Source organism: Oreochromis aureus, linkage group 1 (genome assembly GCF_013358895.1).
Source record: "Oreochromis aureus strain Israel breed Guangdong linkage group 1, ZZ_aureus, whole genome shotgun sequence".
Classification (NCBI taxonomy): domain Eukaryota; kingdom Metazoa; phylum Chordata; class Actinopteri; order Cichliformes; family Cichlidae; genus Oreochromis; species Oreochromis aureus.
Window position 1 is genome coordinate 12,267,323 of NC_052942.1, and position 25,395 is coordinate 12,292,717.

The 25,395-nt window shown below is 40.8% G+C and overlaps 2 protein-coding genes across 8 annotated transcripts in view; one reads left to right on the plus strand and one right to left on the minus strand.

Moving 5' to 3' along the window:
• Positions 1-18,586, minus strand: part of myo9aa (myosin IXAa) — a 95,564-nt gene extending 76,978 nt beyond the window's left edge. For all 6 annotated transcript variants that reach the window (XM_039607938.1, XM_039607942.1, XM_039607934.1 and 3 more), the window contains exon 1: positions 18,260-18,586. The gene's annotated coding sequence lies outside the window, so the exon portion shown is untranslated. The remainder of the gene's footprint in view (positions 1-18,259) is intronic.
• Positions 18,587-18,964: 378 nt separating this feature from the next.
• On the plus strand, positions 18,965-21,438 carry senp8 (SUMO peptidase family member, NEDD8 specific). Of its 2 annotated transcripts, none has more exons than XM_031744503.2 (2): positions 18,965-19,072; positions 20,096-21,438. In XM_031744503.2, exon 2 carries the CDS (start codon positions 20,123-20,125, stop codon positions 20,786-20,788), a length of 666 nt encoding a protein of 221 aa, XP_031600363.1. In that variant the 5' UTR covers positions 18,965-19,072; positions 20,096-20,122; the 3' UTR covers positions 20,789-21,438. The 2 variants fall into 2 exon arrangements, with proteins under 2 accessions (XP_031600363.1, XP_031600364.1); XM_031744504.2 differs by having other exon boundaries at positions 18,986-19,371.
• The last annotated feature ends 3,957 nt before the right edge of the window (positions 21,439-25,395 follow it).

Here is a 25,395-nt window from a genome sequence, read left to right on the forward strand (position 1 = left end):
TTTTAGTTTGAAATTTATCTTTAATATCACAATGCCTCAAAATAAATTGGATCAATTTCCTCACCAACTATTACATGAGCACCATTACCGCAGCAGAAAAAACCCTGGAAAACAAGAAATGGAACAGGGACACATATAGTAGGTGCACAGAGACGAGTACAAAGGACTCCAGCAGGGAAATGATACAATGCTGCACCCATCCCTGGTCATTTCCTGTTGCCCCATATGCAACTCTCTATTTGTCACTTCAGCAACTCTGATACAAACATGTGCCATGGTCCACATACAGGCGCACACAGAATTATATATAATCTTATATAAGTCACTCAATCTTGCTGCTCACTACTGAATCCATAAACTGGAATTAATTGACTGCAATGTTTTCCTGTTTGTGTGACTCGACAGCGTCTGTGTGTATCAGCGTGTGTTGTGATCACTGGGTTAGGGCGTCTCGAACAGATGGTCAGCTCACTGCTTAAAAGATGGGGGGATTTAGGGTTGTGGCAGTGCTGCACAGTGCAGGGCCATGCTGGCTGCATCACTCTTTATCATCACATGAGGACATTCAACTAATGGATATCTCTGGGAAAACCTTACTAATCACAGGACATCTTCCACCACCTTCAGTCACTAAAGCGATATGAGAAAGTCATTTCCCAGTCACTGTAATCATTTCATTGATAATCAAACACATTAAAGGCTATTAATTATCAGGGCTGCAAACCAGGCAAATCTGGCATTTCAGTGACAACATGCAGGTTACAGGACCAGTCCATGATATTAACTAGTCCTGTAACCTACAAACAAACGCAGAATATCTAGAAAAAGAATATAATAGACCTGAGTCAGATTAATTTTTATTTGGTCTAATAGATTACTGAAAAAAAAAATTTTTTTAAATGGTAAAAATATGGCTGGTTGTGCACTGTGTTGACTTTTTTGTTTGTTTGGGTGGATACATAAACTACAAAAACAGGCCGTTACAACAGACATTTTTATTTCCCTGTTTCACATCACCCTTCATATTATAAGCATTGCTTCTTATTAATTTTATTTATAGTCTTGTCCAGTACAACAACCTGTGAGAGCTAATATTAATAAGCTACTATTCTTTTTCTTTTCCTTTTTTAAATAATTAACTAAACGAAATATTTGTTCCAACATTCACATCTTCACTGATCGCATGATTCACATTGTGCTCGAACAATCACAAATGTAAGAAAGGAAATATTTCTGGTATGATATCGTTTCACCTGAGTGCCATGCCTGTGCGTCTGCACACCAACTTAAAAAAGGTCTGATTTTAGATAAGCCTGAGGTTTGTGCCCTTAAGGAAGTGACAAAGCAGATGGTGCACAGCTGGATGAAACCTGCAGTGGCCTATTCAGCTCCTCCAGCAACTGAACTAGAAACCGACCTGTTACATCACCTGGGTAGTCATGGATAAGGGCTTGTTGTCAAGTAGTTTGATCTGGAATCAGCTCAAGATTTTTATTTTGTTATTTTATTTATTTATTTAATTTTTTTTTTTACATGTCAGGAAAGAACCAATCTCACCTAATATATCAAAGGAGTTCAATCCCGGGGATTGCCGCTTCAATCTATTGTTAAAGTTAAACTTTGCCTAACACTGATAGTATCTGCTAAAGTTAAGAGTAGCGCTGGGACTTATCTGCTCTTGGATCAGTAGGTAAACAGACTCGAACATGATCAAAAAGCAGAAACGGTTTCATTTTCTTGTTCCATCCAGAAAGTCCCCTCTTTCTTTGGCAGAATAAATGAAGCATTTTCATTCTTTAACACATCCTCTTAAAGACAGTTTCCTCAAAACATCTGTTTGTTACCACCAACAAATGCATATCTGTTGTTTTTATAGGACTGGAAATATCATTTGAGTCTCGCAGGTAGATGTAAACTTAGATCTTTTTGGCAGATAGTGATATTTGAAGAAACCTACACTCTATGCATTTCTTCCTGTAATCTGAACATTGAGAGAAGCCTAGTCTGAGGTTGCCTCTGACTGAGGTTCAACCACGTGACTCTTACTATACAATAGCTGACATTGTTGCATAGGAATGAAGGATCTAGTTTGGTCAGCTTTTTACAATGTGAAGTCATCTTTCTGAAAAGTTTAGTAGGTGTATGTCATCAGTGCCTAGCTTGTGTATTCAGGGCTCATATTGTTACAGTGCCTCAATATCACACATTTACTAACTGGGAATTTGTATGTGTTGCACTAAGGTGTGTGAGTTGGCACTGGACTGTGAACCCTCCCATTTGGTTTGCAGTTTTTAACGTGTTAATTTGTAGATTTGACAGCTTCACAAAGCCAACTTTAGCTGCCATGTTTACTGTCCACATCTCGCAGGATTACAGTGTTAGTTTATTACTGTTTGCATCAGTCATACAAATGCGTTTGTCAGCTGTTTCTTTAAGCCAAGACTCAGATCTCTGGCCTTACCAGAGTTACGACAGTCACACTAAATGCAGGGTACGCCTTCTTAACATTCATGTGAAGTTCAACATTTATTTTACTCTAAATGCTCTGCAAACAAGAAAAGGTTTGAGCATCATTTTTATAGCTTTCAAAGAAAACCGCATGTCCATATGGTAGTCAATAAACGTTTTTGTTAAAGCAAGTGCTGACATATTATGGAAGAATTATTTGAATGCTACAATCATAACATTAATAAGAAAACAAGACTTTCATTACCGCAAGTTCAAGAAACTAACAAGTACTTTACCTCGTTGGTTTTGTTAATATTTTATCCATCAAAATATTATGTCATAGTTTCTTAGAATTGGTAGTTTGTCATTTTAAATACCTTTTTTATGTAAGCAGAGTGTAATAGGGCATGCTTACATGGGAATGCATGTTTATTGATGACTACTTGTAACACACATGGAGAATGTGCCAATTATGAGATCGCAAAGATCAGATAGACGTAAGATCCTGGCAGCCAGACTATGTTATGCGGCACAACAAGTACCAAATATAAAATTATTTCCCCATTTTTAAACACACCTACACAACCTTCAACAACAGGCCCGGGGCCCCTCACTGGTACAGGTGGCAGGGAAGCCACATAAAACATGGATATCATGGCGACTTATAAAAATAACTGTAAAAAGAGATTAGCATGAGCTAATGAAAATTAACAACTGAAGAAAAGAAGATAAAGCCTTGTGTGTTGGCTTTAAGGAAATTTAACATATCCTAAAAGGAAAGAAGACACACAGAGCAAGTGTTGAATGATTATATTAATCATTTCTGAATGTTTAAATCAAGCCAAGATTTGGAAGATTTGCTTGTTTACAATTTGGGTAGTTTAGCAGTCAGATTTGGTAAAATGGTAAATGGCCTGTATTTATATAGCGCTTTACTAGTCCCTAAGGACCCCAAAGCGCTTTACATATCCAGTCATCCACCCATTCACACACACATTCACACACTGGTGATGGCAAGCTATTTCCCATAAGTCTGCTGTCAAATGGTCAGTTATAAACTTTAGAGAGCTGTAATGGACTAAACACCATTAAACATTATTGGAATTGCTAAATAGTGCAGGTAGAGAAACATTTGGACTGAGAACCACATTGTGAACAGTCAGAAAATCTCTACAGTCTTAGCATCCGGCTCTAGGAATGCAGGAAATTCAAGTGCAACATACAGAGTCAAAACAACCCGAGAAGAAAAAACCCACAGTATCTGCTCAGCTCCTACAGTGGCCTGTTTGTTTAAACTTGAAACCAGGCAGCTTTGGCTCAGGTGGTAGAGCAGGTTGTCCACTAATCACAGGGTTGGTGCTCCCATTCGTGTGCGAGTGTTTGTGAATGAGCGATAAAATTGCAGATCACATACAGTCCAATCACAGCTGACTGAACAAATATTAAAATAAGTAGTAGTATTCTATTTAATTCTCCAAGCTGTCATGTTGTGCTAATAAATGTCAGAGTTGGCAAAATAATGCAAATGCATAACACTGATTAAAGGTCAAACTGCAAAAGCCTTCATGATCGGTTTTAGTGGTAACATTAAGAAAAAACATTGCAGCCTTTAATACATATATTTTGAATACTTCAGCAGCTTCATCTAAAGTCTGCAGGAACAGTAAGGTCAGCTGAATGAAGCAGACATGCCACGCTTGCTCCGACATGTTCAACAAACCTGTAATTACAAGTGACCATTCCTTGCACCCATATGTGCAGCCCCACTCTGACTCTTCAGTGTCTTAGAGACATAGTTCACCTTCGGCCTGGAGGCAACAGTGTAGCTTAGCAAGCACAGCCTTGACCATCTTAAGCAGATAGCTACAATTCTCCAAGCTGTTCAGACTCTAAGGCTAACAACAGAAAACTGCAATGTCTACTGGATCAATACTCAATGAACTGTTTTTGTAAATTTTTCTTAAATGTGAGGACTACTGGGCACAAAATATTTAGCAACAGAAAATTATATGGGGAAAAAAAATAAAATAAAAAAATCAGCTCATGTAGTGATTACATGATTGTTAGCTCAACTAGTATAAGCCCCGCCCCCCTTCATTAAAACTTTTAATTTAACTGATGTGGAAAGGGGGAGTAAACATTACAGTAAATGGGAAAAAAAGAAGCTTTAGGAAGTGTTGTGACTAAGTGATGCCAGCTTAGCATGTTAGTGGTCAGCTCATGAACAGTAGCTTACCAGCCAACCCTGCAATATATCCCTCCGTGTCACAAAGACTCTAGAATAATTAGATTAATCTCAGCGTGCAGCTTCACGGTGTGAGCAGATCCCATCCATCACAGTTTAATCATGGTTTTTCAGATCTAATTTGCTGAATGTAACCTTAACAAATGGCAGGAAGATAAAGCTACTGGATGAGTGTGGAAATGTTTATGTATTTCTTTTCCTTCTTTAGTTGAAGACTACGCGTACGTACAGCATTTCCTTTGGAAAGTGTACAAACCATTTTGGAGCCATACCAAAGCGGCTGCCCAGAAGTGAATGGTTGACAGAGGTCAAGTTTTCCTAGACTGTGTGGTAAATTGACTGTAACATGAGGATATGGCACATCAGCCTACTGTAACCTCTCCCTGTATTTAACTCACTGGTAAATGGCATGTTTGCATCCTGGATTTCTTGTTTTCCATTTACCCAAATAGTGTCAAACACTGGAGTCAGCGTCTGTAACATTTTGGTTTTATGGTTTTGTTGTGTTTGCAGATGATATATGCAAATAATTCCTTCAAGCCCAAATGTGCTCACTGGTCCAGAAGCTGGACTCGACCTTTGGATGATTTTAAAGAGATGGGATAATGACACTGGCTCCTGTCATTATCAGAAAGCACTCAGAAAACTGCAGTATCTGAATATGACCCGTATGAATACCAAGTTACCTGCTTCCACTTACTGAAATGCAATCTCAAACCCATTGGCTATAATCTAACTAAACAATTAGTTTTCATATCATGTATGTACGCAAACAATGACTAGGTTGGTTGAAAACAGCAGAAAAGCCAGCACAGTGAACAGAATAGCTGATGGAGTCTCAGAGTGAGGTCTAATTACAAAATGCATAACATTATTATAAGAAAAGGCTCATTTCTAATAAGATAACGTGACTGCACTTCAAAAAAGGTCAAAGTTCAAGCTGTCCAGGGAATCTGCAACCTAACTGGTTGGCAGATGCATACGACCAGAAGGCTGTAATTTTAGCTTCTTATGCACTGACAGCAGTATGGTTTCAGGCCCTTGCATACCTTTAACTAACTTGTTGTGCTCTCACGTCTCTCCGTTTCGGAGCAACTGCTAATGACCAGGAAGCGGTGGCTCGGGTGTGGAACATGAGCTTCGGCCAAATATTCAGAGAGCCAGTTAGAATAGGAGGATAAAAGGATTGAAAGGCATAGATTCACAGAATGAGAAACTGAACTCAGAGAATTAAGGAGATACAGGAATAGGTGGCGAGAGACACGCGGAGAAGAGGATGTCGGCTTCCTGAAATCTTAGCTGTGGGAGAGTGAGAGCACAATAAAGGGAGAAGAGTGAGAAATGAAAAGGCAATGCTAACACCAAACTTGGAAAGACAACACTGTGGTGGTATTTATTTATTGCTACAGTTCCACAATTAACCTGATAGTTTATTATTTAATTTCTACAACTGAGAGCTTACTAATAGCACTGTTCTGAAACAAACAGGAGAAGCTACATTCTAGTTTCACATTAATGCTGAACAAAAAATGAATGATTTCCACTGAACTACTGCTTAATCTTGTCAATCCAGGTACAAAGTTCACTCTGAATGTAGGCAGCACAGAATAAACCTTTCAGAAAGGTAAGAGCATGCCTTTGGAGCTTAAAGACTACACCAAAATCACATCGTATACAAATACAAAAAGATTTCATGACATCTGATTTGCAAACCAGTCTGTAGCAGATACTGCTACTGGGTTTTACGGTGTTGGAAGCAATTTTCTTAATCAACAGCCATAACCTTTGAATCATGGCGTGGTACACTGAGGTCATGCAAGTAAGTAAGGATGCTGCATTTCCGTTCCACTTACACTGGAAGTGTAGGATGTACACAGATTGATTTTTTTTTTTGTCATTCATAAGCTAAGCAGGGTTTTTTTTACCCACTCAAATAATAAATTAGCTTAGCTGGCTTAGCTTAACAGAAACAGAGAAATCCCATTTGAAATAATCAAACTGTAGTACACTAAAATACTGCTTGGTTATGGCTCAATCACAGTAAGGGGGGAAAAACAAAAAACAATCACTCATTTCATCACTGTTTGTGAAGGAATTTCTGTTTTATATTTATGGATATAGTTATTTAATGTGAATTTCTGCACATGTACACAGCAACAGATTTATGATTTTTGACAATTTGATTTAATTGTGAACTGCCATTTTGACCCATTAAACCAAAAATGATAGCAGACTCTCGTCCTGCTGTTATATCGTCATGCTGACACACCAAGGTTGCTATTAAGATGCCAAGTCACTACCAGTGGTCACAGAGCCAGTCCCAGTCTTCAAAGCAACTATTGCAACTAAAGCTGCTATTATTCTGGTGGAGCTGTAGTTTCCAACCACTCTTTTCTGTAACGTGACTATAACATTAGGGCTAAATGGCCAGTTAGATGAAGACTAGGAGCTTGCTTTTATTTATTATAACTATTTTTTTCCAACCCATATGGAAAAGAAATAGAAAAAAAACTTATAAAAGACTTACATCAGATGTGGCCTACTTCATATAGTGAATCATATAAGGTTTATATGATTTACTCATGAAAGTGGCCACTTTCATATATTGTTTTAGTAAGAATGCAAAACATACAAGTTTCAATTATATAATTTTTCTAGGGATCTTATATCTGTTTTGACTCTTGTATGCTTTTCATACAAGTTTCACACAAGACAGATACAAATTTTATAAGATTTATATATATCTTTTCCATATGGGAAACGTTCAGCAGCCTTGTGATATTCACCCACCAAATGCAAAGTCTACTGACTCTGTGATTGCTAATATTGAAATGTAATTTTATTATTAACTTTACAGTAATGAATGACAACACAAGAATATCTTAAGAGTCTACAGATGATTATGTTTAGACAACAAAGGTGACAAGTGGAACAGGTTACCATTCAAAGGGTTGGCTGATCGGACAAACTGCATGCATCGCCAGCTGATTTTATATCACACCAATTCCTAACACTTAAAAACTTGTGTCTTACAGAAACACTCAAGTCAATGTCATCAAAAATGTGCTTAAACAAGTCCAGGCTGGACTCGCTGTCCATGCCATAATTAACAACAACTGACGACCAACTCCCTTCACATTAACTTCAGCTGAGCGCCAACAGGTGACACGACTGCCACAAAAATATGTCACTGGAGGAAACGCCATGTGCGTTTGCTAAATTAAGAGCCTCACTTTGCTATGCAGGACCTATTCTTGTTGTTCCCTGAAGGAGAGAGTGGAGGGAGAAACCAGAGGAAGGAAATTAATTCAGAGCAGAGCGGGAGTCTCAAGGACAACATTATTAAAAAAAACAAAAAAAACATTGTATGCTACTGTGTGCTCTGATATCTATGGTCTCTGCACATTCTGCACCTGTAACTTTTCACTCGTCACCATTTTAGCACACTACATTTTAATTATTGTAAGGTGTGCTGCAACAAATCCTAATCCATCCCGCTTCCCTTCAAGTTTCAATGTGACTTCAGGTTCAAAGAAAAACCAACAAATCCAAAGTGCAAGGTTAAGTCAAAAGCTTGTAAATGACGAGTGGATTTATTTTAATGGACTCTCGTAAAACAGGCTGAAAGAAACAGGAACATGGACTCTCTTACAAAAAGGTTATAGGTGCTTTTACATTACTATTAAATCCCTTGTGTTAGTGGCAACAAGTAATGACCATGTCACGTTTTTGATTTACCTTTTTGGATGATTTTCCTCACAATCAGTCAGACCAAGGGACCTGTTCAACTGCAGGCTGCTCTGGAGGCTCGATATGAGAAAAAAAAAATGCCACTGGGGGGCCTCTATGAAAGCACACTAGAAAGAGTGGGAGTAAACAGCACCACTCCTCTGTTGTCGCCACAGAGAATTCCACTTCCTGTGTCCACTCCCCGGACAACGAGAGCAGCTTTGCGTGACAGGAAGTGCCGCACAAGGGGTTTCGACACAACAATACCATCACGCCATTGTTAATAAAGTTCCATTTCAGCTTTGCTTCTAATTTCATATTGATCTTTCAAGTTACTTTATGAGCAGGAAACTCACTGCAACACAAGTTGGAACAAAAGGAGTTTTGAAGAAAAGTAGTTCAAGATTTCACATTGAGGACAAACAATGAAATCACGGCTCATATACAGATTTGTTATATTCCAATTCAACCCTGTTTGCATTCACTTCAAACCAGGAGCGAGGGGGAAAAGGGAGACAAAGCAAGTTTTAGCACAGAAAAAGAGAACACCAATAAAGGAGAGGGTTTTGCACAATGCAACACAACCAGTCGGGATATTTTTGACAGCTGCAGCCCGCCACACAGTCGGGCCCGGTGTGATCAGGGTGTGAACTCTGCAATCAGCAGGACATCATTATTTTTTTCCCCACTAATGTTCTTTATTAGAGCATATGAGTGTAATTCCTCACATAAGTCTTTAGAAATCCATACAGAAAGATTCAGTAAAAAACAAAAGGATTTATGAAATAATCTGTTCGAGCTTAATGTTCATGCTCCTGTTTCTAGAGTTCAGATGCAGTAGGTGAGCTGGCCATGTTAGCCGATAGTGAAACACCTGCTTGGAAACTTGTCCATGCACTCAATGGATGTCGACATGATGGCATGGACTCATCAGTTATCATTTAGTAACTGCTCCTTTTTAACTGATCCTTCAGTCTGGGTTATGCAGGTGTAAGTAAGCATTTCTCTGCATCCTGCTCATATTGGCCTAAATCTCCTAAGGATAACAGCATGTCTATTATCCATTCATGTGCTTTTGATTGTTTCTTAACAAAGAACAGAAGCTAAAAAGCACAGCAGCACACAGATATGTTCTGCCTGGTGATAAACAGACCAGATCAGCGTTAGTCATAGTCATAAAAGTAAATAAATGTGAGTAATGTTTTATTAGTGTTATCAGTATCCAGCACTGTGGAGGTTTTTGTAAGGAAGCTAAAGGGGATTTCACAAAAAATGACTCGGCACATAACAAAATTGCAGAGATTTTCTACAGAAATTTGCAGACGCATAATTTTAAACATTCTTGCTTTTGTTTGACTGAGGAACTTTCTACGTACTCACTATTCCAGGCTTTATAGACACATTACGGACCTGTAGATGAAGAAATCTGTTTGCAGGGACTACTTTGCCTTGGGCCAAAATGTTGAGTCTAAAACAAGGCCGTGTTCTTGGTCTGACCTCACGTTTATATTTTATTGTTTTAGAGGGTGGAAAAATGTTTTTCCTTTCAGACTCCATTCTAGCTCTGGAAATATCAATATCACCCCACAGTTTAGATTTGGCCAGCGACAAAGGAAAAGTACACCACCCTACAATAAAACGCGCCAGCCGGTGGAAGGTACATCATCAACAGCTGTTTGGGTTTTAGGTCTAACAGCTTCTTGGAAATATACTACTAAATGCTCATATGATCACTTTTTTCTCTCTTTTTACACCATTATGATTAGTAGAAATTTATGAACTCAGAAAGCTACAGCATAACACTGAATGCCTGAAGTGAAACAACTATATGACATGCATGGAAACACATGCACATGCCAAGTTTCACTTGAAATGAACATGAAAAGAAAAATATGTCTTTCTGGAAGAAAGCCGTTCCATCTTGTAGCCCATCTTGGTAACGCCCTAAGGCATTTATTTGAGTAGTTTTGACATTCCTATTGAATTGAATAAAGAGAAAACCTTAAAATAATTTGTACCAGGATTTTTAACAATTTGCGATATGCCGAGTACTGTAACAATTTAGTCACCACATGTTGCAGCCAATCAAAAGGCAGCCACAGAGTTTTTGTAGATGTAACGACATTGCTTTCCTAGCTTTACTCATGTGACTGAACCGTTAGCTAGCTCTGAATTAGGAGGTAGGTTTGTCAAACTAAATGTTTCTAGTGGTTGGGGGGGGACTGAATTTAACATTTGTTTGGCTAATATTATCTCAGGAAGGAGGTGCATGAGATGAGCACTCTTGTTTTAGTATCCCCAAGTATTTTTAATTATTTAATAAAATACTGATATTTGGTGTAACAATATCAGTATACTGACATGTTGATCTTTCCACCATCCCTATTAAATAGAATCACCAGTCAAATCTAATATGTGTTATCTTCACATATCTACTGGTCTTAAAAAAAGTTCAGTAATAACTAATACACTGGACAAAATGTGCTGGAGGCAAACAGCAGAGGCAGAGGACGGGATATAAAGGAAGGAAGCAGAAGAGCAGCAAGATGGTGTGGGTCTAGGAGGCATCACTGACCCAGATTATCCACACTCCATTTCCCCCACAGAAAGTCCAAACAGACCCATTCAGCTGCCCCTGGCCTCAGGGAAGACAGTGCCGAGAAGCATTTAGGACACTAGCATGTTTCCTGAAGAACCATGTAAAGCATGTGATTCTGTTGTAAAGGCCAACCAGATGGTAGGCACAAAACATGCAGTATATATAAATACAATGGATAACAGTGTAACAGGGACTGGGATCTTGTCTGCAAACACAAACACACACTCTGAGGAAGAGATGCCAACAGGACTCATCTCGTCTTTCACAGCTGAGTGGAGATGAGCAATAATGACTGTAGCTGCTCAGAGAGCACGGTGCCAAAATGCCCACAAGCTCATCGCAAGTCAGCGCTGCTTCCTATTTTGGATACCTGTGATCAAGTCGAGCATACAAATAAAAAGATACAAAGATTTAGTTTTGATATTAAATCATACCAATAAATGTGTCGTCTTCATGGTCAATTAGATCAAGTCTACAGCTAAACTACTCCTTTGTGAGGAGTTGCATAATGATAAAGACAGGAGTCTTTTCCTTAAAGCCATTCAACACCTACACTGAGAGCTATTTCAAAGACATCAAAATGAATCATGAAATACATGAGTGGGCATCAGCGATCAAAGGAAAATGTGACAAAGCAGCGCACCAGATCTGGACAATCTGAAACCGCACATGGAAAAACATGTAACCAAGCATGTCAAACTAATCACAACAACTTAAACAAACAATCCAGTCTTCATACCCTTCAGGCTTTAACAGTTGTTGTTTTGTTTTAAATGGTACATGTTGCACCTTTGTCTAAATGAAGTCGAGTTTTTTAGTTCTGTGATTTTTTTCACCCTGAGATCCATTAAAGTTCCAAACATTTTGTCACAGAAAAAGTGAAAAACCAATTTCCAAAATCATTTATGCAATGGAAACAGTATACGCCTTCACCAGCTGATAGTAATGACAGGTCGTTAAGTCCAACTCTGGGTCTGAATGTTAAGCATCATTCTAAGCACATCTGTTTAGCGTATTAGGAAAAAACATGACCTGTAATTACAGGGCGGTGTTACAGAGGCTCTCACTGTCTTCTCTGAGGATGGGGGATGGCTCCTGTCTTTCTGCCTTGAGCAGACCACAGGCTTTTTTGAAATCTGAGCCCGGTGCTGCAGTCACGGCTGCAGCCAGCAGAGAGACAGCGAGAACTTGCAGCGTGATGATAACTCAAGTTTGGTTGCAGGCTTCAAGGGGATGACGGACGATGTCAGTGATACTCTCTAGAGAGGCTACGTATAGTGTTACGACCTCAGGGTTAACTGCACACGCAAAGTGTTAAGAAAAACCAAGCAGAGAAGCATTTGGTAAACTGTGACTAAACACGAAATTTGTGCATGGTAAATTGTGCATGCCACAGTATCCTTCCAGTGTTAATCATTACTAAAACTGTGTGTTCATGCAATTAAAATGACAAATTTTGAAATGCTGAACATTTATTTAACAGTTTCCTTTCACTTTCTTTCATTTCTTCAAATACCCCCTGACAGACCTGAAATATGCATAAACATGCATGGTCTTGTTTTATTTACTGCACTTTTGTACATGCGCTGATAGCAACAGTAAAGCACGAGACACATGAGTTTGTAGACAAGAAGGGACAAGTACTGAGCCCCTACGCTGAAAAGCAATATATTCTCTGTTTATATTGGTCTACTGAGAAAACAAACTTGGATATATCTTCATATTCTCTGCAGAGTTCATCCCCTGTGATCAAAAAACTGGTGCAAAAGGATGAGTCTACAAAGAGGCTGTTACCCTTTGATTCTTCTGATGAAAGTTTGCAAAAGCCAAACTACCACCGAAAATAAAAACATGAAACAATTTGTGGGCTCATTCCGACTTGAACTCTCCATCCAAAACTAGGACAGCTGGCATTTAGAGGGTTCTTTCGTAGCTCACCTGCTCAGGAGAGCAAAGGTATTTGCAGACAGCTTCACTGTTAAGTGGGCTCTTTCAGGCAGAGTGGAGGACTTGTGCTTTGTGGAGACAACAAGGACCCTGTAATCGTCTCCAGGGCGTCCAACTGGACTCGTTCGACCACACCACTAAGCCAGCGCAGTGAATGTATGTGATGAAACGTATCAGTGGCTAATAAGCATGAATGCAGGTGGGCGCCAAAGTAAACAAGCAGGAACATTAAACCGAACACCGAGGAGATTCAGCAGAAGTATCGCATTCTTTAATCATACATGATCTCTAAGATTATATAAACTCCGCTCGTTGAGACTGAAACGTCTGGACAGGAGTACTTTAATCATCACAAAACACTGCTTTTTATTTTCTTATAGACACACTGCCCCTCAAACTTTACTCAAAATATACAAAAAACTTTCTCATGTAAACAAGCGATACATGAATGTAGCAAGTTGTTATCCATACAGTTTATTATACTTGTTTATACTGACTGGAACTGTATTTTACAGCATATGAAACTGAATATCCATCCATCATCTTCTGCTTACCTAATTCAGGGTCACAGAGGCTCCTGGAGCATATCCTAGCTGCCTAGGGTAAGAGACTGGGTACACTGTGGACAGGTCGCGAGCCTGTCACAGGGCCAACAGACATTCATTTGAATTCACATCCACACCTATTAACCTATAGTTAATTTAGAGTCACCAGTTCACCTAAGCCCACTAACTACATGTCTTTGAACTGTGGGAGGAAATCGGAGTACCCAGAGAGAACATGCAAACTCCACACAGAAAGCCTTCCTTCAAACCCAGGACCTTCTTGCTGTGAAGCAACAGCGCTAACAACCACGCCACCAAAACTGCCCAGTGATCCGATTATAATCACTAACAAATAAAGGAATCATTGTATGTCTGTTTACTCCATCCACTCATCTGAGCCATTTCAAACTGGGCCACGGCTAAGTACCATACTGTAATTTTCATCAGTCAGATCAGGTTCAGACCCCTGCAGCTAGGCTCTGTCCCCTGTGGGACAGAGCCTGGAACATCTTTGCTAGGTATTATCATCAAATACATCACCATTTATTCTAGGCACTTAAGGGGTGTCCACACAGGAAGTAACTCACAGATATGTGGTGACCAGAGACCACAAAAAGCTGTTCAATGATTTGAAGCAACAATGGGTGACGCAAAGAGGACGTGTTTCAAGTTTCTGAACTTCAAACGGAGCAACTCAAGCACAACTAGTTATTTTTACGATACAGCTGACTGACATATGACTGGGTCGTAAATAGACAACCGGTACCTAGGATGTCCATTAACAGCAACAAAGCAACACATGACAAGCACATCGTTTACCTGTGCATGTGCCCCCCCCACCTTTTCTTTCATAAATCTGAGTTTTTGGTTGCAGTTGTCATGTAAAAATAATCAAAGATTTCAGAATTACAACCATCGCTGTGTGCCAGCGAGTGTGAAACAAGAGGCAACACTTAAGAGTTTCATAGCTAACAGATACACTTAAGCATAATCTCACAGTAGCCTACATCATCTTCTCATTTACTGCGCTGATAACTACAGTAAAGATTAGACAGCAGAAGAATGCCAGCTATTAGTGAGCATGTCTCGGACTGCATTCGAAATCCACCTTATCGCAGCCTGTTTGCTGTCTGTTACCCACGGCTATCTCCGCTCTTCCTCCCCTTCTGCCTCATTCTGACAGTGAACAGACTACCGTAAACTGCCAGGATTTCTCACAGATAACAACGGCAGTGTAGTGCAAAGACAGAACTTTAAACTTCATTTCTTCCTGTCCTCTGGACTGTCCTGCAAACCAGCAATAACAATTCATAAATCATATTTCTCTAAGGTTTTAATATTATATTTGGCGCTGGTTAAATATCCAAATCTATTGTAATGTTGTCTTCTTCTGCTATAACAATATTCAAGGCTTTAAGAAAACGATAAACTCAGTCAGTTCAAAGTTTTAAGTGGTTTCGAGGTAGGAGCACTCTGTAGGTGGACAGAATTGTGTAACATTACACAACAGCACATGCCTGGGGATTAACCACGGGCTCTGTCCAGTCTGTACCATGAGGCTGCAGGGGGCCAGTAGCTATTGTCACAGCTGTGTCACAACACACACCCACAAATCCACAACTTTAGTTTCTTGCTTATAGTCTTCTCTCATCATGCACAGGTTTTGCAGATATACAGCTGTACTTTGACAAAAGTAGAATTCTGAAATTAGTGTTTCTATGGTGCTTAAACTCTGTGGGTTTTTTTTGTTGTTTTTTTGGTTTTGGTTTTTGTGCTCTAATTACAATTTCCACAATCCGTCTAAGCCTTAAAAATTCAAAAAATAAATTAGGATGCAAGTGAGAATCCCTGTTCACACACCTATTCATTTAATTAAAATAAAAGAAACCACAAAGGTTTTGAAGACTTTCTTCTCTGTCCAAAACAAAGACACAGAGGATTTAATTTAATTTAAAAGGATACAAAGTGAGCTTCCAGCAAGACCAGTGCTGTTTGTTCACTCCGTTTCCCCATTGTGAAGGATTAATTAAAGAACAAGTTAGGCTTTTTTCACATAAACAAAATTGCAAAGAGCAACACAATGCACTTTCTTCTCTCTCCATCTCACTCCAACTACTGTTAGCACCAGCGAATTAATGAGGGGAAATGCAAAACGTGGGGAAGCTGAGCCTGTGAGGCCAAAGCCACCCTCATATAATGGCGTACTAAAGAAAGGAGAGCTTTGTTCAGTGCAACACAAGCAGGTTCCTCTTTAATGACTTCATGTGCATGCCAATCACTTGCGCCACACAATCTCAAAACGCAGCCACACCACTTTTCAGGATAGGCCAAAGTTTTAAGCAGGCAGCATGTGACTGATAGCAGCAGGTAATTCAGTCCAGCAGGTAACACCTCAGGGGATGATAACTGGGAGGTTATGCTAGAGTTTAGACGAACGGTGCCCATGGGAGATCACAGGAGCTCTGGTGGATGAGCAAAGAAGTAGTCACAAGACAAATGGGTTGTTAGTTCTACTCTCAAGAGAACAAAACAGCATCTATGAGCTAGTGGTAATTCATTGTTTTAAGCACATCACAGTTACAGTCTGTGGGTGTTTGACGGGAGCAACTTTGTTGTTGCAGGTTATTAAGATCTGTGCATGGCAAAAATAAAATGTGTTATGAGGAGGTCTTTCAAACGAAACGGGCAAGTGTAAGTAAAGATTCGATCTTAGTGTTACGTAGACCCCAATGACATCTTGAAAACCAAATAATGAGTTACTGTATTATTTTTTCAAAATATTTAATTTGCCAAAAAAAAAAAAGCTTTAAATTATACATAAAAAACAGTCACTTCCCTTCCTATGCAGCTTCTGCCATCACTCTTTGAGATGCGCAACTACTGTGAACTGGAAAATCCTCAGAGAGGCTAAAACTGTTCAGTTTCATTTTCCAAAGTTTCAATTTCAAAGGCACTGAGTTCAAGTTAGACACAAGGAGGAGGGCCAAAGGAAGGCCACACACTGGCTCTTCTTATTGGAGAATGACAGTCAGCACTGACTAAGTCCCAGACTGTAGCGATCAAAAGAACAGCTAAAACTTAGTATGGAGCAACACTACTTTGCATATGAAGGTTTGCGATTTGGTAACTCGAACCTTCAAAAATTTAAAAACATTTCTTTAAAGTATTCCTAGTAAACCACAGACTGCCTCCAACAACAGCAGTGGTTAGCTCCTCTGAGGAGCTCAAATCTGAGCCCTAAGCTGCTAAATCACAGCTTCAATCTTTCAGGTGGCGTCTGCGAGACCGTTCACTGCACACCGATGTGATACAAAACTGAGGCCGGTCCTTTAGAAATAGCAGACAGAGGGGTCTGTGGGGTGTCAGATGTCAACAGGGACCAGTTGCTGGAGTCTCAGCCCGGGCTTCTTCTCATGCTGCAGCAGCTGTGTCTTCTCAGACCTCACATTCCTGCAGGACAGGCCCACTTTACCCTCATCACCTGTGCTGATCTGAGGGCAGGACAAGCTCTCAGGGGCACCTCACCCACCGCAACATTAATTTAAGTCATTTTCCTTCCTTCCTTCCTTCATTTTTTTTAAAACAATAATCATCTAACACCAAAATGAATATTTGAAAATGATCATAGAAATAAAAGTCAGGAGCATGCTGACAGTCTATGGACTTTTGCACAAATTGGATGATCTTCTGGTGACATCTGTCCATTTATAAAAAGGTATAAAAATTACTTAAGGTAATCAGTAAGCACAGCAGATCAACTCAACACTAACTTGCATAAAAATTAGGCTATAGTCTGTTAAGGTAAACTATAGTAACTATACTATAAAATCGATAAAACCCACTCAGGTGCATTCAAGATACACAACCATCCCTTGTAAAATCTGTCTAAAGTCAGCTCTCCATCCACAAACACACGTACACACACAGAGAGACACAATGCCCATGATTCAGCAGCTTTTTCACCCCATTAGACCTCCCTGTACAATTACAGCTGCTTTGCAGTGCATATTGCCTTCAGTGCATTATAAGCTGCTCTATCTGACCTCCACTAAATAATACATGTAAACACTTACCCCGCCCTGCCGCAGTAATAGCTCCCATTTCTGCAGGACCGTGAATACATAACACCTGATTTATGTCGCAGTGACATATTGTGTACGGTTTCATGTACGTATATCCTTATTTTTGCTGTCTCAATCTTTGCATGCATTGGTGTTCCCCTATGCTTTTTGCAAACCTTGTTTGAGCTTGTAATGGATAAAAAAAAACGCCCCCTGTCAATGGTTTGCAGATAAAAATGAGCCCTTTGTAATTTGTATTGTGCACTATCACAAATAAAATGAAAGAATAAAATAAATCCAGCCTGCATTTATCATGTTACATGTGGTTGTTATTCTTATAAACTGTCCTTCAGCCAGCTGTAGCTGTGGAGTAAGCACTCTCTGTAGTGTGAAATGACATCTCAGTGAGGAGCAGCCAGAACTTTTTACAGGCTCACATCACACACAGCTCTGACAGAGACTCCTCAATGAACAAAAGCACCGACTGAGCCCCCCAAAACACACACACACCTTAAGTCTGCCAACTGAAAACGATGCTGCAAATGAGTGCAGGTCATAAGAAGTTTCTTATGGACTACAACTGAATCATAGGTTCACTGGCAGCTTCCAGCCAGACGCCTATCGTCCCACAGCGGGGCAGCCCGACGCAACACAGTAGATAACTACTACTAAACATCACTCTTACCTCCAGACGTGAGCTGTAAAGTCAATTTAAAGTGGCACTTGAGTTTTCCCGTCTCTTGTCAGGCTTGACCGTGGAGCCACACACACTTGTAGGCACGCAAAAAATCACCAAGTCTCTATTTAATTCCCTGCATTCCCACTGAATTAATTTGCTTTCTTCTCACTCGCCTCACTTGCCTCCGAGCAAAGTCCTCGAAAGTCAAGTCAGTGTTGAAAACCTACGCATTTTTTCTTTTTCTTTTTTATCCGAGCATGTTCGCAGTATGAATCCAATTAAACGGCAGTTCTTCGCTGCTCGGTCGCTGAAAACTCCTCTCTGTCTTGCTAATCAGTGCGGCTCAGCATTGCGCGTTCACGCCGCTGATGGGAGGGGAGAAAACACGGAGGGGGAGGGGCGGAGCGAAGCAACCGGAAGTACCCTGAAACACACAGGGCAACAGTGACCACACTGCACCTCTCGGTTTCCGATAATGGATTATAAACTTTTGGGGTCATGTTAGAGTTTTTTAAAAAACCCATAAAATGACGGAAATTCACTTGATTTTAAAATACGTGGTTCTCGCCTTATTCGCTGTAAAATGCAAAGAAAGACACTTCTCCAGTGCTTGCATGTAACGACACAGAATGTCAGTTTTTCAGTAACGCTCACGTGCCCATACCCGAATGCAAGGAGCCAATCACAAGCAAGCTTATCTCCACCCCACTGTCGCAAAATGTTACGGTATTCTCGCCGTGGTTTACGATAGTCATTGCAATGAGGGGCATCACCGCTCGTGTTTTCGTGGTACTTTTAATTTGAATGTGTCATTTACAGGTAGGACACTAAACGGACACTGTGTATTTCAGTTTGGCAGCCCACGGTTGATGTGGCGCATGCTCAGGCTGCTGTTTAACTCAGTTTTTTGGCTTCGAGTGACGCTAAAAACTGTCGGTTAGCGAGCTCAAGCTAAAAACGCAGGCTCGCTTGAGCGGAGAGCTGCCTGCTGAAGTAAACGCATTGCAGTAATGTGATGCTCCGCAGTGGATTCCCGGCCCAGCAAAGCGCTACTGTAACATCTCTGAAAATAACCTGATCGGCCAATGCGCTAAGACGGCTCCAGTTAATGTGTCTGAGTGAGTAATAAAGCAAAGTAGCGAACAGAAAGTCAACAAGGATCCCAGAAACAGGCAGCCTGCGTTAGCTTCAGTGAAGTTTAACAGTTTGTGCGAGTTGCTTAAATGAACACAGACTGTGACTGCGTTTGAATCACTAGTTCAGGATGAGATCTGTGAAAAAAAAGCTTCATGTTTGAAACCAGTGCCAGGCTGTTCTGGCCAACTGGCATCGGAATGAAGTGAATGAAGCCTTTTGCATTCTCTAAGAAACCCAAATGACGCCTTTAAATTCGGCAGATTGCTCCCCCTCCCTGAACCTGTTTCTGCTGGAGCTTTCTTCCTGTTAAAATTTAGTTTTTCCTTCCCACTGTCGCCCAGTGCTTGCTCAAAGGGTGGTCGTCTGATTGTTGGGGTTTTTCTGTCTATAATTGTAGGGTCTTTACCTTACAATATAAGGCTCCTTGAGGTGCAGTAGTTGTGATTTGGTGCTGTATAAATAAAACGGAATTGAATTTATTCTGTGAAATTACTGCTCTGCTGAGTAGTTGATCAACAGCTGCTAAATAATATTGCCTGTGACATCACAGCATCCTTAAGGTGGTATGTGCTGATTGAACCTATTGTAGAAACCAGCAGTACGAGACAAAGAAAAGCAGTTCTCATATTAAAGAAAACACGAGTAAATTTCTGATGAATGAATTAGCCGAGCCCTAAGCATTAAATCGTTTCTCTGTATTTTCAGACTGACACACTCTGACTGCTCTGGAGGATGGATCCTGTAGTGCTGAGCTATCATGACAGCCTGTTGCGGCGCTCTGATGTCTCTCTACTGGAAGGACCTTACTGGCTTAATGACCAAGTCATTGGTTTTGCCTTTGAGTACTTTGCTGCCGAGCGCTTTAGAGTCCTGGGGGAAGCCGTCATCTTTATCAGCCCAGAGGTCACCCAGTTCATCAAGTGTGCTTCCTGCCCTGATGAGTTGGCATTGTTTCTGGAGCCACTGGATCTTGCTTCTCGTCGCTGGGTCTTCCTAGCCGTGAACGACAACTCGAACCAGACCGCTGGAGGGTCCCACTGGAGCCTCTTGCTTTATCATCACAACTCCAACCACTTTGCCCACTATGACTCTCAAAATGGCAGCAATTCACTTCACGCACGGCGCATCGCCAGCAAGTTGGAGCCTTTCCTGGGCGCAGGGCGGAAAGCGCTGTTTGTCGAGGAGCCCTGCCCATCCCAGCAGAACAGCTATGACTGTGGCATGTATGTTATCTGTATTGCCGAGGCCTTGTGCGAGAAGGCCCGGGTGGAGGGCTCGCCACGCCTTCCTGTGCAAATGATCACCCCAGCCTACATCACCCAGAAGAGGGCCGAGTGGTCCAGACTGATCCAGAGCTTAGCTCAGAATGACCTCTGCTGCTCGCTGTCTTTCCCTTAGCACGTCGATTGCCCCGCACTGTATGCAGAAAAGCTGTCACCCCACATATCTACTGCTGGAGAATCTGAATGCACTCCCTCAATACAGTATATAACTATATATATGAAATCTATTTCTATTACAGTCTCTGTCCTACTCCATTATCAAAAAAGTTAAAAACATAAAGCAATGCTTCAAATATTTAATGATTTCAGAGAACTATTGGTGTCGTGTATATGCACAGAAACGAAAAGTATGTAAACAAGAACACCAGCATGCCTATAAAACAGATTTTCTCCTGTGTACATATTGAGCGAGGATGTGGAAGAGGAGGCACAGACTTTTCTTTTTTTTTTCTCCATTTTCTGAGTTTGGAGCGAATGTAGAAATGTTTACACAGATTATTGCTCAGGGTCATTTTAAATGAACTGAATTGACAATAAGAATGTGCACATGAACTCTGGCTCCTACTTTTGTCACACAGTCATTGTGTTCGTCAGCTTGAACGTGCATACTTTTAGTTTTTGAGATAATTTGAAGAATTCCTGCTGTATGAGGGTGCCGACGTGCTGTGAGTGTTTATGGAACAAAGGGCAGTGTTGGGTGGTGGAATGTATCCAACTCACTGTCTGTCGAGCTAATAAATGTGACTCTTGTCACGTTTTTGTTGACACAGTGGTACAATTATTTATTATTTTTAATTTTCTTTCTCTTGTAATTTAAGTCATTTTATGTCAGAAAAATTAACTGCACGCTGGTTTACAGGTGGTTACATCACTGAGGAAATTACATTTGCAGATGTACTGAAGCTTAAATGTGAGATTTCTAGATTTTTATTTTAACCTCCTGTGTTATTGAATGCAGAAGTGTTGCAAGCACTATCATAAAATATGGCACCCAAATGTTTATCTACTTTTGAATACCTTAAGTTTTAAATGTTCCTATTTGGGTCATTAGTTGAGTGTTCCTTGGTGATGGATGATGACATGAATCAGTATCTTAAAAAAGTGCACTAACAGCAGTAATTTAGTACTCAAAGTGGAATGAAGCATAATATTCAGGTTGTTACATTCAGCAGTTAAAGGCCCAGCTGACTAAGAAAAACTAAGCAGAAAACATAAGTGGCAAAGTATTAAGTTCACTGTATTTTAATTGGAAAAAAAGTGGCTTTAATGTGTTTTTTCTTTACAATGGTAAACACGAGCTTCAGTTTCAAATCATGACGTCAGTATACGTGTAAGGAATCTCGATGAGCCAAATACTCAGACTTCAGACTGCTTTGCATGCGACAAAACAATTTTTGGCTTCCTGTGATGTCAGTGAGAGCAGATATTACTGATGACATCGCAGACAAACAGCTCTGGGTGTCAGCAAATAAGTCCCGGCCATCTGCTCTTTAAACCTTCTGTTTGTAAGGGGCAACCAATCAGAAGAATGTTAGCTTAAAGGCAGAGCACGCAAAACAGCTTGTTTTAGAGAGGGGAATTTGAGGACCTGCACCAGGGTCCAGTATAAGATGAAGAAAAGTCAGAACTGCGAATCATGCACAGCTACTTTAATCAAGTAAAAATAGAAAACAGAAGGAGCTGGAAATGAGAACAATAGTAAAGACTTTTTCACTTCACTAGCTCAAAATAAACGAAACAACTGTAATTTTTAGAGACATCAGAAATGCCCCCCCCCCTCTGTCCCCTTCTGGCTGCTTCTGCCTCAATTTTATCTCACAACTTAGACATTCACATTACTCACACTCTCATAACACACAACACAGACTCCAAATTACCATCAGGGTGTACAACCTCACCCCTGGCGTCGTTGCCCACCTCTCAATTTTAAATACACGTAGACATTGAGGGCTAGCAGGAGGGGCTATGCGCTTACCTGCTGCTCTCTGGCAGGTAGCTCCATGCCCTCCTGGGTTTTAAATGCACCTTAGAACACACGAGAGCCGAGAGCCCCAGGCCTCTCGGCCTGGGGCTCAGTCACTCTGGCACAGCTGGCTGCCGGCGGAGCTCACGGACACATCACTGCAACCCCCCCTAGCAACCCCCCCTAGCTTCTGCTCCGCGGCTGCTGAGTGACCCCTCATCTGGGACTCTCCTCAGCTCTTTCTGGGATAGTGGCGCGGCTGCCCCTCTGTTGGTCTTCCTTGGTCTCTTGTGTTCTGGGGGCCTCTGGATGTCTGGAGTTTTGATCTCCTCCATACCTGCTTCATGCCCTGGAGGACGGGGCAGTGGCCCCCCACACCCTCTAGCAGATCATTACATGAAGGAACCTTTTAAAAAAAAAAACAAGCGCGTCCATGCTCACAGGTGTACACACAGGTGATCACACACACAAACTACACCCTTTTTGGCTCCTACCTCAAAGCACACTGTGCGCTGTCGATCTTACGTGCTGCACAATAATGTTTAATATTTAGTATTTACTGTCATATTCCCATATATCATTGTGATGTTGTTTATTCTATTACTCTCGTTTTCTTCTGCTTGTTTTCTTTTTTCTTTCTCAACAGGTGATCCAGATGATCGATATATGTATTTTTTGTCTGCTTATTCTGTTGGTTTTTGTTTTTTGCCCTTTTCCCTGTCCCTCTTCTCAGCTGTTTTTCTTTCCCTCTTTCTTTCTCCCCTTTCTTTCCCCCAGTCAAGTCTGTCCCGTATTCAGCAAGTGAAAATAAAATAAACAATAAAAGGTGAATCAAATAGACCATTACGGCAAGGCTGGGATGGTCCATTTGGTAAAGTAAATCCGTTGGGCATCTTTCTTCGCCTTTAGACAATAATTGTCCCACAATATTTGCATAGACGTCCCGATGCAGGATGGGTGGGTGACTGTTGTACGCTGTCAGCTCGTATTGTAGTTGAAATTAGGAAGGCGCACAGGAAGGGCATGTACCCATTTCTTTTAGATTTCAGAAAGAGGGAGTGTGGATCAATTAAAAGATCCCTGCATTGTTCTGTTTTACATACTTCCCTCCTGACACAGCTAAAGCGAGTTTAGATTCAGGATTAAAGAGTTTCACAGCCTATACCTAGAGATGGGGTGGGACACACAAATGTGTCATTTGGATTTTAGAAAGAGGGAGTGTGTATCAATTAAAAGATCATTGTCCCGTTTTGTATTAGATCCTTTATACCGAAACAGCTAAAGCTTGTGTAAAGTCAGGATTAAATACAAGCTGGACGTGTAAGCATAGTTTCATCTGTTGGCTTTTGGAAATTTTGTAATGAAGAGTCATCACCAAGTCAGTCCGCCACATAGATTATAGTTAGGAATACTCATCGGTAACCATGTGGCAAAACAAAGGGCATTCAACTCCTCATCTGGCTGGCTGCCCTGCTCTCCTCTTAAATTCACACTGCTCAGACTGTTTTCACCCTCCTCTCCCCTTCCGTTGACATTCTGTGCGCATCTACAGCCCACAGGCATATTTCATCCGGAGTAACCAGTCAGACGAGCCATCGAGGTTTACTATTGTCCTCATAAAATGCCACAAAGCTGGGGCATTCTCCGCCCTGGCAGCACACTGCATTAGAGAGACAAAGTGCCCAGGGAAAGAAACACACATTCATTTAGACAGATTTGCTTCTAAATGGCCAATTTGTCAAGTCCACTCCAAGAGTGTTTACAGGGAAACAGAGCTCGGCTCTCTGTCTGTTGTCATCTCCCGGTACTCTCGGCCTGCAGTAGTATGCCAGGACTATTTGTCATAGTTTCAAGGAATATGAACTTATTACATACCAAATAACCTAAATAGAAATGGATCAATTTAAATCCTACAAAATCCAGTAACATGCTGTTTGTTCTTTTGGCAAACGACGCCCTGTTTTCTGTGGCCTAAAACAAAGCTTCTTAGTGTTTGTGGTTTTACTGTGCTGTAAATCCGCGATGGGTTTATTGATAATCTCCACTTATTCCAGGCCATATCTCACCTGCTGGACCCCGGCTTGTGCACCTGACTATGCAAAGTGAGCTAAACACATCCAGTAATAATAATAGCAGCAGCTGGCATTTGGAAGCACACGTGAAACACTGCAAACAATACTGACAAACAGCAGTTAGACTGGCAGCACGGTAAAACTGATAAAGCAGTTATAATGAACTAGCACCAATAAAATGAAATAGCAGCTGTGAAAACGACAGTTTGTGTAAATGAGGTGCTGATAAAATTTTGGCTGGTTGCAATGGAGTCGTAAATGAAGGAAAGCAGGACCGCCTGGATCAAGGGAATAACAGGTGAGCACTTCAGAGAAAAGCAGAAGTAAATGAAACACTATTACTGCAACACTGGGTATCTGTGAGTACAGTTAATATCTGTGTTACAGTTTTGGTGTGTGAAATACAAAAAAAAGCATCTATGTGCTCTGACTGTGTTTGTTTATGATCTGGAAATCTGCACGTATGGAAGTGAATCACACTGCAAACTATTAATCTATAAAGTTTCAGCATTTTTTAATTACAAATGTCACAAAAAAGCATGAGAATGCATGATAGTGAAAGGCTGTGCAGTGCACTTTCTGTATGACTTCATCAGTCTCTCTCAGTGACGTGGAGGCAATCTGCTCCATTGTATTTACAGCGTGGCTTCAGTTCTTTAAGGTTTGTTAGCATATGTTTATGCACAG

Bases quoted from the DNA above. Each gene is read 5' to 3' on its own strand.
- senp8 (XM_031744503.2), top strand. From the start codon at position 20,123: ATGGATCCTGTAGTGCTGAGCTATCATGACAGCCTGTTGCGGCGCTCT.